Source organism: Columba livia, chromosome 24 (genome assembly GCF_036013475.1).
Source record: "Columba livia isolate bColLiv1 breed racing homer chromosome 24, bColLiv1.pat.W.v2, whole genome shotgun sequence".
NCBI classification, from domain to species: Eukaryota; Metazoa; Chordata; class Aves; order Columbiformes; family Columbidae; genus Columba; species Columba livia.
The window spans coordinates 1899039-1914319 of record NC_088625.1 but is presented as its reverse complement, the minus strand read 5'-3'; the positions used below and the strand labels follow the sequence as shown (position 1 = coordinate 1914319).

The 15281-nt window shown below is 53.9% G+C and overlaps 1 protein-coding gene across 1 annotated transcript; it reads right to left on the bottom strand.

The window, feature by feature from the left end:
- Positions 1-513: 513 nt before the first annotated feature.
- Positions 514-5986, bottom strand: THY1 (Thy-1 cell surface antigen). Its single transcript, XM_065040282.1, has 4 exons — positions 5825-5986; positions 3683-3764; positions 3220-3555; positions 514-2553 (listed from the first exon to the last, which is right to left on the bottom strand). Exons 2-4 carry the CDS (start codon positions 3717-3719, stop codon positions 2441-2443), a joined length of 486 nt encoding a protein of 161 aa, XP_064896354.1. The 5' UTR covers positions 3720-3764; positions 5825-5986; the 3' UTR covers positions 514-2440.
- Positions 5987-15281: the final 9295 nt, after the last annotated feature.

Genomic DNA, 15281 nt, shown 5'->3' with positions numbered 1-15281 from the left:
CACACTGCCCTGGGGCTGGGAGCTTCAGCACATGCGCGCATCCAGTCCTGCTCCCACACGCACTCCCAGCCCTGGAAATTCCCTTCTCGGAGGACGGCTGGGCCCCTGGGTGCCCGCTCATACCTACCATGCTTTGCCCTCCTGCCAGCATGGTGGGCAGCCCTGGCCCTGAGGTCACAATGGGAGGAGCTGGGGGCCCCCACAATGGAGGGGGGGATAGGGGCAGCAATGGGATGGGGGCACAAGGGTCTGTGCTCCAGGTGGACAGGATGGGGTTGCCCCCCAGGGAAGGCGCATGTTGACCCTGTCAGCTTCCCTCCACAGGGCTCAGGATGCTGGAGGCCTGAGGGGAGGCGGGGTGGGGGCTGCCTGGGAAGGGAGACTCCCCCCTGCCAGAAGGCTGAAGGCTGAGCCCAGCCCTGCCACAGCCCCTTGCCCTGCCACCACACACATAGGTTGCTGTAGCTCCAAAACACAACCCAGGGCTCTATCATGCAAACAGAGGAACACTCCTGGAGGATAGGTTTTTTTTTTGTTGTTGCCTTTCACAGGGTTCTTTTTTCCCCCCCCTCCCTTTAACAGAATTTCTTTTACAACAAGCTGTGGAAACAACTACAAATGTTCACAAAAAAAAATGAGACTCGAGACGCATCCGTGCTGTGCTGGCTGGGCTCCGCGCCTGCCCCGGCGCTCACCAGCAAGCCCAGGGAGCTGGACGCAGCCAGACCTCAGCTCTACACGGCCTCAGCAGCACTAGACAGCAAGCGAGCAGGCAGGGATGGGCATGGGGTTAGGAGGCACCTCGTGGTGTCTGGAGAAGAGCGAGGAGTGGGGAGCAGTTGCTGTGAATTGCTCTCAGCCATGGTGGCACAGCCCAGGCTGCTCAGCGGGACTGCGGTTCACCCCATGGACCCGATGGTCCTGCCTGCACCTTCCCCTGCCACCGTGCCCACCCGCGCAGGAGCAGTGGCCCGCTGGTCTCTCTCCCCAGAGCTGGCTGGGCTGTTCCTTGCCCAGGAGCTGCCAGGTTTTGGGGATGCAGCAGCCTACTGGCTCCTCAGGGTTCCATGGGCCATCGGGCAGGCTTGGGCTGGCAGAGGTGGGTTGTGCTTGGCATCCGTCTCCCCGCTCTCGCTGACCCCTGGGAATGTCCTGGGTGGCCAATAGCTGGGCTGGCATTAGGCCCTTTTCTGCTCTCAAATGGAGACAGGGAAATGCTGAAAAGGAGAAGGGAGGGGGCACACGGGCTCCTCCCAGCAGCATGGTGGGACTGGAGGAAGACTGTGCTGGCAGAAGGCTGCTGAGCCTACCCAGGGCCAGGCACTGGGACGTGTGCCATGAGGAAGGGTCAGAGCCCCTAGATGTTACCTTGGGGAAAACAGGGTGACGGTGCAGAGGGGTGCCTGCAGAGACCTTGGGGTCATGCTCCTCCCCACCAGCATGCCTGGATCCTGCTCCAGGGGCCTCGGGGAGGGAACAGGGGCAAAGGCAGGGCTGTGGCTAGCTCAGAGAGGCTCTGCTTGCCTCCACTCAAGTGGCTGCTGGCAGCAATTCTCTCATCACAGCTAAGGGCTGGTGTCCAGGGAGAGCAAGTGGTGTCTTGGGCTTGAGCAGCCCAAAGGTACCAGCTGATGTCTGGAGAAGGCTTCATTTCCAGCTGAGCTGTGAAAAACCGATAAGGAAAAACATTTGCAGTGAGCCCCCTCCCAGGGCCCCTGAAGAGCCCTAAGGAGGCAGGGGCATTTGATGGGTGTCTCCCAGACCTGATCCCCTCTCTCTTCCTATCCTGGCCAGGCCCAGCATCATCCCATGCTTCCCTTGCTCCCTCTGTCTTCCTTGCTTGCTCTGAGACAGGACTTGCCTCATGCTCCCTCCCAGTCATGGCATCTTGGGGTGACTCAGGGTGAGAGGAGCAGGCTGAGAAATCAGTTTGTCACCCGACTAGTAGGCAGGGCAGGTTGGGGACACCAGCAGCCTCACCTGCTCCACGGGCTGTGGGCACACCGCACCTCTGCACGCTCTTGCATCACCTCTCTCTTACCTGCCAGTCCAGCTGTTTTTCCCCAGTTGAGAAAAGGCAAACCCCAAAAGTTAAAGGGATGGGAGAAGCGGGCTGTGTGGGGCTGAGGCTTCAGTGCTCCCAGCACGAGCAAACCAGCCAGCCTACCGAGCAGGGAGGCGCGATGGGAGAAGCAACACTGCCTAGCAAAGCCACCATGCTTCAGAGCAGGGCACGTGTGCGTGTGATGGCAGGTCTCAGCACAGGATGGTGGTTAGCATTAGATATACGGCTATATAGAGATAACACGGAGAGAGGTTTCACTTGTTTCGAACGGTTCAGCTTCTCTTTCCCGGGGCTGCGTTCTGGCGGGGAGGTGAGTTTGCTGGGGTACTCGGTGTGTGCGTGTGTGCGTGCGCGTGTGTTTGTGTGCTTTTCCTTTCACAGGGACACGAAGTCTACGGCTTGCAGGAGAGGCAGGGAAAGAAGAAGCAGCAGGAGCCATGAAGTGTTCTGGATCAAGAGGCTGAAGCCGGCGCATTTCTCCAGTTTGTCTGTGAGGACAGGGAATGGGGAGGGAGAGAAGAATCACAATGAAATCGCCCAGGAACAGTGACCAGGCTGGGTGTTATAAGGGGTACTGGGACTCAGCTTCTTGCCTTTTCTCTGCCACAGAAATGTACCAAGTCCCATCCCCGGCTCATTTCCTCCCACCTTGTGCCCACATAGCAGCAAAGCTTTTGGGGGCACAGAGACCCTCGGAAACATAACTCTGTGCCTGACTGAGGTGACAAGGGGATGGGCAGCAGGTAAGATGAAGTGCTCTGCTACCGCAGGACTGCTCCTGTGAGACATAAGTGTGGCAAAATCCTCACTGTGCTCCTGCTCCACACAACATACCTCTTCAGTCCTTCATCAGCAGACTCATCCCCTCTGCTGGGACTGACTATGAAGCACCCACAACCTTTAGGAGGACACGTGGGCAGTGCCCCTGAGGCAAGACCCAAAAAAGGCAGGGGTAAGCAGTGTAGGATGGGGCACAGTAAGTCCATCTTTGGGGCTGACTGCTCTGCTTGTAGTGTCCCAGCTGGGAAATGTTTATGGGACTCAGGGAGGGTTTGGGGATGCCATAGGGGGTTGTGCATTTCTCTGCTGACCCTGCCAAGCCAAGGAGCAGGTGGGAAGCAGGGGCTGAGGCCAGGTGCCACTGCCCGTCTCACCTTTGATGACAGTGATGTTCTTTATCTGGTTGCCAGTGTAGTCGTTGGTGGCCTTCAGCTCGCACATGTAGACACCCTCATCGCTGGTGGTGAAGCTCTGCAGGTAGAGGCACACCAGGTTCTTGTGCATGGTGACGTTGGCTCGGCTCCGGTAGATGTTCTCGGACACACTGATGGTGCTGTGGATGACATGCTTCCTGTTGTCCTTGGTGATGCTGAACTCGTAGGTCAGGGGGTTGCTGGTTTTGTTCTCATAACGGCAATCCACCCGGAGGCTCTGGCCCAGCAGGCAGGCACTCAGGTCCTTGATCATCTGGCAATTGGCAGCCTGGAGGACTGGGAGAGGCAAGCAGGGGTTGGATGGGGAACGGGGAGCACTGGAGATGCCATGCAGCCCCTGGCCAGCTGCTCTGGGCTGAGCTCGCTGGAGACCAGGGAAGAGATTTGCATCTGCCATCTGTACCTGTCAGGATGACAGCGATGCCGATGGTGGGGTTCATCTCTCTGCTGAGGTGCCCAACGGTGGCCGTCACTGAGAGGGGAGCCTGGGCAGGGAGAGAGAGAAGCAGTCAGGCAGGCCAATGCCCCAGCACTCTGAGGTGGGCACTCGGGGATACAGGCACACATGGCACAGGCAGGCAGGCTGCCTCTTCTTGCACAAATGATGCTCAATAGCCTGCTTCTCATCGTGACATCTAATCCACTGCGCAGGGATCGGCTGGCCCTGCAACGAGCTAAGGGATCAGGAGCTCTGTGTCTCCCAGCATCACCTTTGCATCTCCCCAGGCCTGCCAGCCCCTCTCCAGCTCCAGCGGGTGAGCTCACCAAAGATGACTCATTGCGATGCAGTGAGGGAAAGGGGCCAAGACCAGCGAGGAGGGACACAGCAGCTGGACAGGGAGCCAAGACTGCCGAAAGGTGGCACCATGTCTCCAGAGGCTGAGTGGAGCTTGCCCGGCCACAGGATGTAAGGGTTGTGGGGTGGCAGAGTCCACCCTCTGCGTCTCTGGCCCAGTGCCTGTCTCCCTTCAGGTTGCCTCCTGGTCTGTGTTGGTAAAGGGCCTGCAGACGTGCCGTGAAAACCCTAGGGCTGCCTACAGTCCAATCCAGCTAAGAGGAATCAATTAAAGGTTTGCAACCCAGCCAAGCAGCCGCATGGGGAATCCAGCCGCAGACATGCGGAATGGAGAGAAAGGGCGGGGGAGCAGCAAAGCAGATGCCAGGACTGAAGGACACGCAGACCGCCCTGCAGTTGGTCCTCCAGGCTGGGGATGTGGGCCAGGTCCAAGCCGGGGTGGTGAATTACCACTCCTGTGGGACTCCAGGCTGGCAGAGAGAAGAGCAGACCCCCAGGTTTCTCCCTCTGAGCCTGGCTAAGCATCCAGAGAAGACGTAGGAACTGCCTGCACTGCAGCCAGCTGCATTTTTCTTGTTAACATTTTTTGGGTCTTTCATATAACATTCTAGGAGGAAATACCAAGCACATTTGCTCACCCTGGAGCTGTAAAAGATCTCTTTATCCACAACCCCAAACCCTGGCCAGGAAGAAAAATATCTTTCTGTTTGATCTTGACAACCAAGAGCTTGCAAATGGGGGCAAAGGCATGATGGAAGAGATTACCCGCATCTCCTCTGGGTTCCTAGAAACTGGACCCTGTCCCTTGCTTTGTCATTTCCCAGCTCTGACCCACTCCTCTTTGAATGTTCTGGGACACAATCTAGGTCACAGACAGGCTTTCCTCCAGAAGATCAGTGCAAATAACCTCCCAGAGAGGGGGACTTATTCCCATCTATATGCAAAAGCATGTGGGTCTTCTAGGCTTTGGGTTCGTGAGCCCTTGGATCACCTATATCCCTCCTCTCCTCCGGACAGTGGTGCTAGGAGCAGAGCTGGCCAGGTAACCCTTGGTCTTGCATGATCCCAGGGGCTGTGCGTAGGGAGAGGACTCACGAGAACAGCAGCATTAGGGAGCCTCCAGCCCTTGCAGAGCAAAGCTTTCTGGCATGGTCTCTACCACCTGCTGGGACCACACCATCGTGCTACCTCTGTGCCCACCGCTGTGACAAGCTAAGGGTGACGAACGGGCAGCGGGGGTGGTGGAGGCGTCAGGGAAGAAGAGAGTCAGACTGATGAGCTGAAAGGAACCAAGAGCCCCGGAGGGGTCGGGGCACCAGCTGCCCCTCTTGCAGGGAGCGGGTACGCGTGCGGAGGAGCGGGGCGAGACGAGCGGGCTGCGTCCGTGCGCACAGGCGTGCCCACAGAGGAGGAATGCCGCAGTCCCGCTCCTAGGGAGGGGGGCACCAGTGCCCACGCAAAAAAATTGAGAGCGTCTCCCGCGCTGACCGCCGCCTCTATAACCTCTCCCCGGCGCCCAGGGGCGGGCAGAGCATCCCGCCGCCGGGCAGGGACGAGCGGCTCCCCCGGTGCTGCCGCCTCTCCCGGGGGCTGCGGACCCTCCCCATGCCCTCCCGGCGGCCGTCCCGCGGTGCCGGCGGCATGTTCCCCCGGCCTCCGATGGGGCGGGGGCGGCAGCCCGCAAGGTCGCGCCGCAGCCCCGGGGCTGCCCGGTCCGCGGCTGCCCGGGCCGGGCGGGGCCGTGCCTACCTGCTGGGCGCTGTCCGGTGCTGCCCGCTCTGCCGCCCGCGGGGCTGCCGGCGCTGTCCGGTGCTGCCCGCGGTGCTGCCCGCAGCGCTGCCCGCTGCTGCACGGCGCTGCTGCCCGGCGGGGCTGTGGGCGGTGCGGCGCTCCCGCAGTTTGGGAAGGGCCGGGCGGGCGGCCCCAGCAAATCAGTGCCGGGCGGCGTCACGCAGGCTCGGCCCCCGGCCCTGCGGCGCGGGGGGGGCTGCCTCTGCGGGACTGCCCCCACCCCCGCCCCGGGCTGCTGCCGCCCCGAGCCCGGGGGGCTCAGCCCAACCTCGGGGCGCCAGGGCCCGGGGAGGAAGGAAGCCCCTTATAGGGGAGCATGGGTGGTATCACCGGGGTAGCCCCTCAGCCTGGCCCGGCCAGGGCATTACCGGTGCAGGGGGTGCTGTTCGGCCCCCTTATTCCCCCTCCCTGCTTCGGTTCCATCTTTCTGCAGACTGGAAAGGGTGACAGATCCCCATTGCCATGGGAACATCACATTTTGCAGAAAAGCTGCCAGCCCACATCCTCCCCAGAAACATGGGAGTTGTTTTGCTGGGAAAAGATGGTGTTTCGGAAGTGGAAAGAAGAGCTTGGCTTGGGCTTTGCTGAAGAGGGGGGAACTATTCCCTCTCCCCAAATGAGTAGAGCTCAGGTGCCCAACAAGGCCAGCCTGCACCAAGTCACCAAAGACCTGTGCAACATAGGTCTCCCCTATGTGGGAAACAATGCTGGGAATAGTGGGAGACACAGCTGAAGCTCTGTGATGCCACCAGCCACACACCTTAGGTTTTAGGCCCAGGGCTGGTGACAGTGAGGATGCAAACACGGGCTTGCTTGCCACAGGCTCCCATCACCATGGGGTTGGGAAGGAACTAAGCAGAGCTGCTTCTGCACAGGCAAAGTGTCTTCGGACCTGGAAAGCAGCCTGGCAAAAGGGTCTCTTACCTGCTCTTGGGGCAACGTGGAGATGACAGGAGAGGAGGGCAGCATCAGGGAGCTGCTCTCCCTGAGAGTTTGGGTCCAAAGGCACCCTGGGAAGCAGCAGAGGCACGCAGGATGGCCTGCCCTGTCCTCACCTCCTCCTACACCCCCTGGCTGGGCTCTGCAAAAAGGGCTGGCACCGTGAAAGTTGATATGAAAAGCCATATTCTGCTCCAGCAGAACCTGATCCCAGGTGATATTCGAGTGCTGAGGTTTTGCAAGCTGGCTGTGCAATGCGGTTTTGCAAATCCTGCAAAATGCGGGCTCTGAGTGTGCTGCCCCAAACAGGACCAGACACCCAGGCTGGCTGGAGAGCCCACAGTGCCCAGGGAGTGTGCAGCAGAGTTCCCAGTGTGCTGCCATGAGGAGGGAAAGGCCTGACCCTATCTGTCGTGGCATCTGGGTATAGAATGCACCCAGGCTGTGGGCTCATACACAGCTGCATGTGGACAGCAACACAACTATACTGATGACCCAGGATGGCACAGTGCTTGCTAAGGATGGGATTAAAGGCATGAAAACCTGACACAGAAAGCCACCATTAAGTCAACTGGAAGAAGATCGATGCAGTGCAAACAGACAAACACAAGAGATGTCTTGCCACATTGTCAGGGTGCAAAAAATCCAAGCATGAGATCCGGCATCCAAACACAGCTGTGATGTGGGGCAGCACATGTAGCCATGTGCACACACAGGGCCCTTTTGCATCTAGTCCTACACCTCCCCAAGCTGTGTCTCCTCTGCATCCCCACTCGACTGCATAAGAAACCAGGGAATTTAAGCTCAAAGGACTGGCTTTTGGAGGCATGCAGTTGCCCAAGTCCCATTGCTAGAGATTTCAGATCACTTTAAACCTCTTTCTGGTCATGCTGTACAGGCAGGCATGATTGTGCAGTTTCTGGGCAGTGCTGGCAGCAAACATCCTGCCTAGGTATTTGCAGGAGGCTCCTTGCAGAGTTTGCCCAGCTGAATAGTCCCGTCACTGCAGATTGCAGCCTGGCTGCCATCCATAAACCAGAGAAAATCAATCCCCAAGTTGCACCTACTGCAGAGGCCTCTAGATAGTGGCTAAAGGAAAACAGTGGGGACAAGAAAATCTAATAATGGCAGACAGACAGACAAACAGAATGGGGGGACAGGCAACTTCTGCAGTGACAGCTGTCAGGCAGAGACAGGTAGAAAAGCACAAAGAGGGGCAAGGAGGTAACCAAACAGAAACAGTGCAGCACGGCAGTGCAGATACCAGCAAGTGTGGGTCGATGCAGCAGGACAGATAGACAGGCAGGGCACAGACAGCCCTCTTAGGAGCTGAGATCAGCCAAACTGCCCCCAACTGAGGTATTCGTGGAGTCCTTCTGCTCCACTGGAGTGTGTCTGGGGCATCACTGCTCCCAGTAGCTCAAGGACCATCCGCAGTAGCTGCAGGCAGCAGGCTGGGAGCACAGGCACTGAGGAGGACCATGATTTGGGTGTCTGGTGCTGCTGCAGCAATTAAAACCCGGCCTTGGCCAAGGACATCCTGCTGCAGGGGATGCCTTTCTTCTAGAAGGAAGGTGGGTGAACATACTTCCCAAGAGGAGCATCTCCCCCCTGCTCTCAGCCTACCCCAAAACACAGAAAGAAGAGAGTGTCTCTTCCTCCTGCTCATGAATCACTGCACAGCAGTACACTCTGGGTCCTGCTGAAAACTTGACAGCAAGATGCCCAAACAGCAGCCGGTTCCTACCAGCAACCATTTGCTTCCCCACTGCTAACTGCTGGGGAGGGAAGACGTGAGGTCCCAGCCACCAGGATTAGAGGGCAGCACTCCTGAGAAGAGACTCCCGGCATCCTCTCCAAGGCCATTAGCATTGGGGAGTTACTGGACAAAGAAATGAGGGAGGGCATATGTGAGAATTGGTGTTATTGATCTGGCGGATCTGGCAGAGACCACAGCTCTAGGCTTGACTGGCAGAAATACTCACCTGCCTCACAGTGCAGCGCCTGCCCCTGCACATCCCCACATCCCCCCCACAGCCCCAGAGGTCCAGTTAGCAGAAGGGCTGCTAAGGACTCATGCTTCTCATTGCACTAAACCAAACCTGGGCCCTTCCCACCCCATCTTTGGGGGACAAGAAAGGGAGGCTACAGAAGAGCTTTGCCCTTGTTTGGAGAGACAGAATGGCCTCTGGGAACCCAGTGAAGCCCCATGGATGCTATATGTAGCATGGCCCAGATACAAAGCCCCTGGGCTTTGTGGCACCACTGCACAGAGCAGGGATGGAGGAGACTGCGTTCCCCTCCTTTCTGCATGCAGCACACAGGCACAGAAAATGGGGACAGGCAGGGCTCGTGCTGCAGCGCTGGCCTGGGGTCTGCTGTGCTTCAAGCAGCCATGTTAGCCTAGCAGAGGAGATGGCTGGCTGGCACAAAGCCCCAGCTCTGCCAGGGTGCTTTGTCTGCAGTGTGCAGGGCTTGTCCTTGGTACCCTCTACCTGTTTCATAGCTTGTCCTGGGTACAAAGAAGTCCCAGACACTGAAGAACTCAGTCTAAAAGAGAGTGATCCAGAACTAAGAAGTGCCTGTGAGGAATCAGCTCCTCTCCCTGCAGTGATACACCTGCTAACAGGAACATCCCTTCCTCCCTCCCTGTTTGCCTGCATGCTCTGGCTAGCAGAAAGCCCTGGCCCTGTGCTCCCCCCGAGTCATGTAAGAGTGCCTCAAATTGGAGATGTTGTGCTCTCCTGCTTGAAGGGAGGCTTCTCTGGAAGACTGCTAGTGATATTCACTACAGTGTAGGATCCTGCACAGTAAATCCCTGTTTCATCTGGCACTGCTGCCTTTCCACCCTTGCTGGAGAGCCACCAGGAAAGATCCCAGCAGTGCAGCCCTCCTGCCCAGCCCCAGCAGAGCAATTATCCTTGCAGCCCGGTTTCTGCCTGGAGGAGTGAGGAACCATCTTAGTCAGCCTCCAGCTCCTCCTGCCCAGAGCCACAAAAATCTTCCTGCAAGAGACTTGGAAGTCCTTGTGGGAGCCAAGCAGGACACGAGGAACCAACTCTCTTCTTCCAGAAGAGAGGGTTGACTGAGGCACAGAGCTCTCAGCGTGCTCCATCTGTTCCCAGACTGAGTGGGAGGGGTGCTTGGCTGCCTGCTCCAGCCTCCTCCCCACTGCCTCGCATTGCAACTAGTGATGCATCCTGCTGCTGCTTGGCAGGGGCTTGTTTTTAGCCCACACAGTTCCTGGGATGAGAGAGCTGCTTTCTGCACCATATCCTGCAAACCTGATCTCTGCTGAGCTTAGGGGAAGACTTTTGTCACTTGGGGAAGGAAAAATCGAGGCAAATATCTACAGGGGCTAATGCCAGGTTGTACAGTGTTAGAAGCCCCTGACAGGCAGCCGATTGCCAGAGCAACTTTAGAGCCCTTTGTTTTGGGGAAATGTAGCTGTGTGGGAAAGGAGAAGCCCCTAGGAGCCGCCTAGGAAGATGCTGCACATGGAAATGGGTGTAGAGCACAGCACTGCTTCTGCTCACCATCCCTGGCCTAGCTTTCTCCTCTCCGTCTCAGGAGAGATAAATAATGCAAGCTACAGAAAATGGAAATAGCTTCCCTGAATTTTCTATTCCTACCTGCTGAGGCGTAAGGAATAGAAACTGTTTATTAGCGTTCCTTATTTATGAAGAAACCATCAAGCCAAGATGGTTAACTCTCACCATACAGGTCCTTGCAGATAGTTCCATAGCAAAACAACCACTAGAAACAACTGCCTGCAGGGTCCCTTGTGGTCCAAGCCTGCCAGAAAGATCTTCACTCTGGAGAGAGGCAGGTTAAATAAAGGCAGGCAGGTCTGCCCCTTTCCAGCACAGAATAGAACCCAGATCCACACTAGGGCTGCAGAGTGCCCGCAGGACTGGTGAAAGATGGAGGAGCGGTCCTGGCTCTCACCCTGGCAATGCTGGAGGGGCAGGAGCTGTCACTACAGCACACACAGTGCTGCCCTTTAGCAGCCAGCCAGCTGCTCCTCACGCTTGGGTTTGTGTCATCGGCTCCAGCGCTTGCTCGTCTCCCCCATTGTTAGTGGGGACAAAGGGAGTGTGTACCCGCGCTGAGTGAGGAATGGCTTCCCCCGCTCCCTGCCTTCGCTGCAGCTCATACGAGCAAGCAAGGCTGTGGTGCTGGCATGGCACCGCAGCCCTCCTGCCGCAACACACCGGAGAGCCTGGACAGAGGGGGACACAGCACTGCCCACCCGAGCATGATGCCAGCTCTTCTCAGCACGCAGCAAGCCCTCTTTGCATTGCCCTTCTGCTCAGCATCGAGCCACAAACACCAGCATCCCTCCAGCCACAGGTGGCCACACAACCAGAGTCGTGCTGTCCTTGGCCACTCAGCACTCGCTCTCAGTCTGTAATGATTAACTGTTTGGAGCAGAGCTTTTCAAGCACGTCCCGAGCAGCTTTGTACCCATTGTTGCCTGCTTCTGTTTGCTTAAGGGGCTGAAGAATCCTGGATTTTGGGGCTCCCAAAGCAGAGCTAGGAAGCCAGAGTCCCCCATTCTCATCTCTTCTACAGTCTCCTTCAGGAAAAGGAAGTGAATCACCTGATATCTCTCTGCATCAGTTTTACCACAGAAAAACATGTCCTGAAGATATGTCTTCCTCTTTTTTTTGTCCAGACCAACCCTCTGATTTGAACTACTGGTCTCTGAGAGACAAAGAACCAATAACGACAGCACAGTAAAAAGGACCCACTGCACTTTGTAAGGAGGAACCCAAAGCCATGGATAAAAGTTAGAAATCAAAGGGAAAGAGAAAAATTGATTGCAGTAGTAGAGATATTACTCAGGCACCCTCTGAAGAACCGTGCTGGTGTGAGTGGTCTTCAGTTTACTCACCAAGTTACTACAAGCACCAGGGTGACAGGCTGGGGCCCTGTAGCAAGCACAGACGCAATCAACAGCAAGTGGTTTCTGGGAAACTTTACTTACAGATTTAGCATGAAACTAATTAATTAAACCCGTTAGTAGCCTTTAACTTCAGAAACCAACTCCCAGGAGAACTTCTAAAAACCGCCAATAAAACATTTCATCCATAGTCAAATCTCAGGACCTCTCCTTGTACTGAGCACAAATTATCATTTCCAAGCATAAGCTGGCATCAAAATATTTCTTAACTCAAAGTATCACCATCATTTCCCTACAAAGATAAGCCTTACATGCCGTTTTGGTTTGCGTGTTAGAAAGATTAGCTTCTGATCATGATTTTGTCATCTTTCACAGCTATGGCTACGGTACCTAAAGCACTATCGACTGAGCAAGTCAACACTCACATCAAAAATGAAAGAGCTTGAATAAAGGTCACTGAAATGACACCAGAACCACTCCCTGAAGAGTTTTGTATCAGAATTCTCATAAAACAGTGGTTTTTCTTTCAAAACACTTGATATTTTTCCAGGGCAAAGCAGATGGATACCAGATGCTGGGAAAGGCCGAGCTGCTCAGTTTAGAAGCTCTTTTCTATTGTACTGACCCCTGAAAATGTATAGAGCTGTGTGCTGTTACTACAAATAAACACGTAAGACCAACACATACAGAATAAAACTCCGCAACTTTTAAAGTCTTTATTGAAAAAGGTGAATCTCCCCACTTCACTGGAAGAAAATCCCTCTCTGTGGCTTCTGCATATTCAGAATGAGAACCTACTTAACTCACTTGGCTAAGAATTTGTTCCCAATGGAGTTTGAGATCCTGCCAGTCAGCATTTGATTACAATTAACTTACTCTCCCATTCTTTTAAAATGAGTTAAGCGGTTTATTAACCTGTGTGTTGCTTCTAACAGCAACATCCAGTATGTTAGATGAACAGCTGAATATTTTTCTAGAAACAACCCACTTGGCAATAGGTTGTGGAACCATCAACGTTGCAAAAGCATCACCTGCCTTGCAGCATATTCACCAGGCTCATGTGAATAGCCACACCTGATCCCAAAAATGCTGCAGTACCACCAGGCAGTCCCCAAAATTGCCCCTCATTTTCTGGGATGAGGGTTTTTTTTGGTACGTTGTGATGTTTTTTTGGTAATGTTGTGAATCTCTGTTTTGAAGAGATTCAGATTTCAGTCAAAAAGTAAGTCGGGCAAGATACTCCAAAAAGGAACGTTTAAGAACATGACCACAATCTAGGCTAATGCTGGGAAAGTATATTCCCTAAAATACACGTCATTGGAATCTTTCTATTGCTTAACTCAAAGGAAGCACTTAAGGTATTTCTGAGGCCACACATTAGTAAACTGAAAAACAAACAAAACCCCCAAAGAAGTTATTTGCAACCAAAAACCGGAAAGCTTTGTTGGTGAAAAGGATACAGGGACAGAGAGATGGGCAAAATGAGAAAAATAGGGTAAAAATTAGGAAAAAAACACATACTGTCAGAGGAAAACACTGCTCTATAATCATGCAGGCAGATACAGGGGAAAGCTCTACTCAAGTGCAAACACCTACTTAACAAAAAGAGCATTTATTAAACATCACAAACAATATAATCTGTTGTTTACTACACAAATAGTAAATAACTACTAGGAACTGATCCCCAGTATATTGTATTGTAATTCCAGGCTGTGCTGGCAGACCAGGGCTACATTTCTGAAAACATATCACAAATAAATCACAAAAAGTTCCATTCAAATGGAGCAGAGCTTTCTAAATATGGATTAATAAAGTGTGAAAGACCAGAAAAAACTGACCTGAAGTCTCCATATGTCTTCCTCATGTGAAGCAACATCTTAATAGAGCTAGCCTCTCCCTCCACTCCCTTTAATACTATACTAATTGCTTTTGCTGTGGAGATACATGAGGGAATTTACAAAGAAACCAGCTGAAAAGAATCAGAAACAGCTTTAATAAGGGGGGTGGAAGTAAACAGCTCCCTGCTTTGCACAGGTGAGTGTGAGCACAGCCTCTTACACCTTGCTGTGTGTAGTTAGTGGCTTTCCAGGGTAAAGCTGGTTTGCATTATTGGGGTGAGGAGGTGGGTTGGTGAGCATGGTTGGTCTTCTGTTTCCTTTGTAGTATCTTAGGGTGGTATGGCTCTCTCAGTGGTGAAGCTGCATTCTGCAGGTATGTTGGTCTGCATGGAGGGATGTGGGGAAGCAGCCTGGTGAGCACCCTTGGCTTGCAGCCCCTGTGTTAGCAGTGGTGAGCAGCAGACAGCCTTTTCGGCAAGGCAGCGCCAGGTGGTAGCATTGCCTCTTGCTGCGCTCTGCTTGTCGGCACCAGCGCGGTGCTGCTGTCTTCCCTGTATTGTGAGGCTTGTCGGGGTGGAGCAGGTTGGACCCCAAGGTCCTGCAGTGGTGTCTTCTTTCATGTGATAAGAAGTGCACTGTAGAAGGCAAAAGTCCTATGTTTTGTGTATGGACCACAGTCCATTGTTAGGGTGGTGTTTGTTGGGTTTTTTTCTTCTAAACGATCCTTGGGTTTTCAGGGTTTAGCTTTGTCTTGGTAGGGTGGATGGGGGGATGAAAGTAAGCTTTTTGGACTCGTCATGAGTTGTACAGCTCTATTTTGTGTATATTCTAGCAAGCCTAAGCTACTGAGGCAGAGCTTTACTAGAAAAGCACAGGAGGGAGTTATAGCATTGCTGGAAAGCCAGACTGGTAGTGACTCTCAACAGTGTTAAATTCTGCCTTCTTTGTCCTGAGCTTTCTAGGGCCAGCGACATTGTTGATGTACCTGTGTTTGCTGGTGAGGGAGTGAGAGGCTTAAAATTGGGAACTCTTATGGATTGTTATTCCAGGACTAATGTCTTCCTCCTTCTGCAGGTATGGGATGAGGAAGGACCCCAAACCTGTTTTGATGGCTGTAGACCTCAGTTGCATTGTGCTGGCTGCAGCTCAAACTACCTTGATGTATAAAATCATTTTCAGCCTCTTGCTAAACACAATCAGTAATTGTTCTTTGATCACGTAAATGTTTTGCTGTCTCCCATGTAGCCAAGATCTGTCTTTTTGGCACCATTTATGACACAGAAAAACTTCAGGCTGCAGAGAAAAAATTGTTTCATTGTTTGCAAAATAAAAGGAAATAACACTTTGCTGCTCAAGGGACGTCATTTGCCCTGCTGCAGCTTGGAGTGAGTTTTTATGGGCAGGTTATAAACCTCTGCACAGCAAGCTCTGTAATGTTGACAGACCTTTCAGTGTAGCTGCTTTAATACCTCTGCTCTGATAGCAACACCACCATGCATCTCAGGGGATGGGATCAGAAGCAGACAGATATTTCCAGTTATTGGCAGGCTTGTGTGTACTTTGCAGGAGCCTTTCCCTTGCTGAGGAAGTCGAGACCTTTCAGTGTCTCTCGGTGAGGAGAGGGGAAGAATTCAACACAAACAAGGCCAACCCATTCCAGTCCTGCCAAAGCTGCTGTTTTGCACTGAGCCTTCGGTCGCCTACAGCAAGGACTGCGTGTCCATGCCATGGG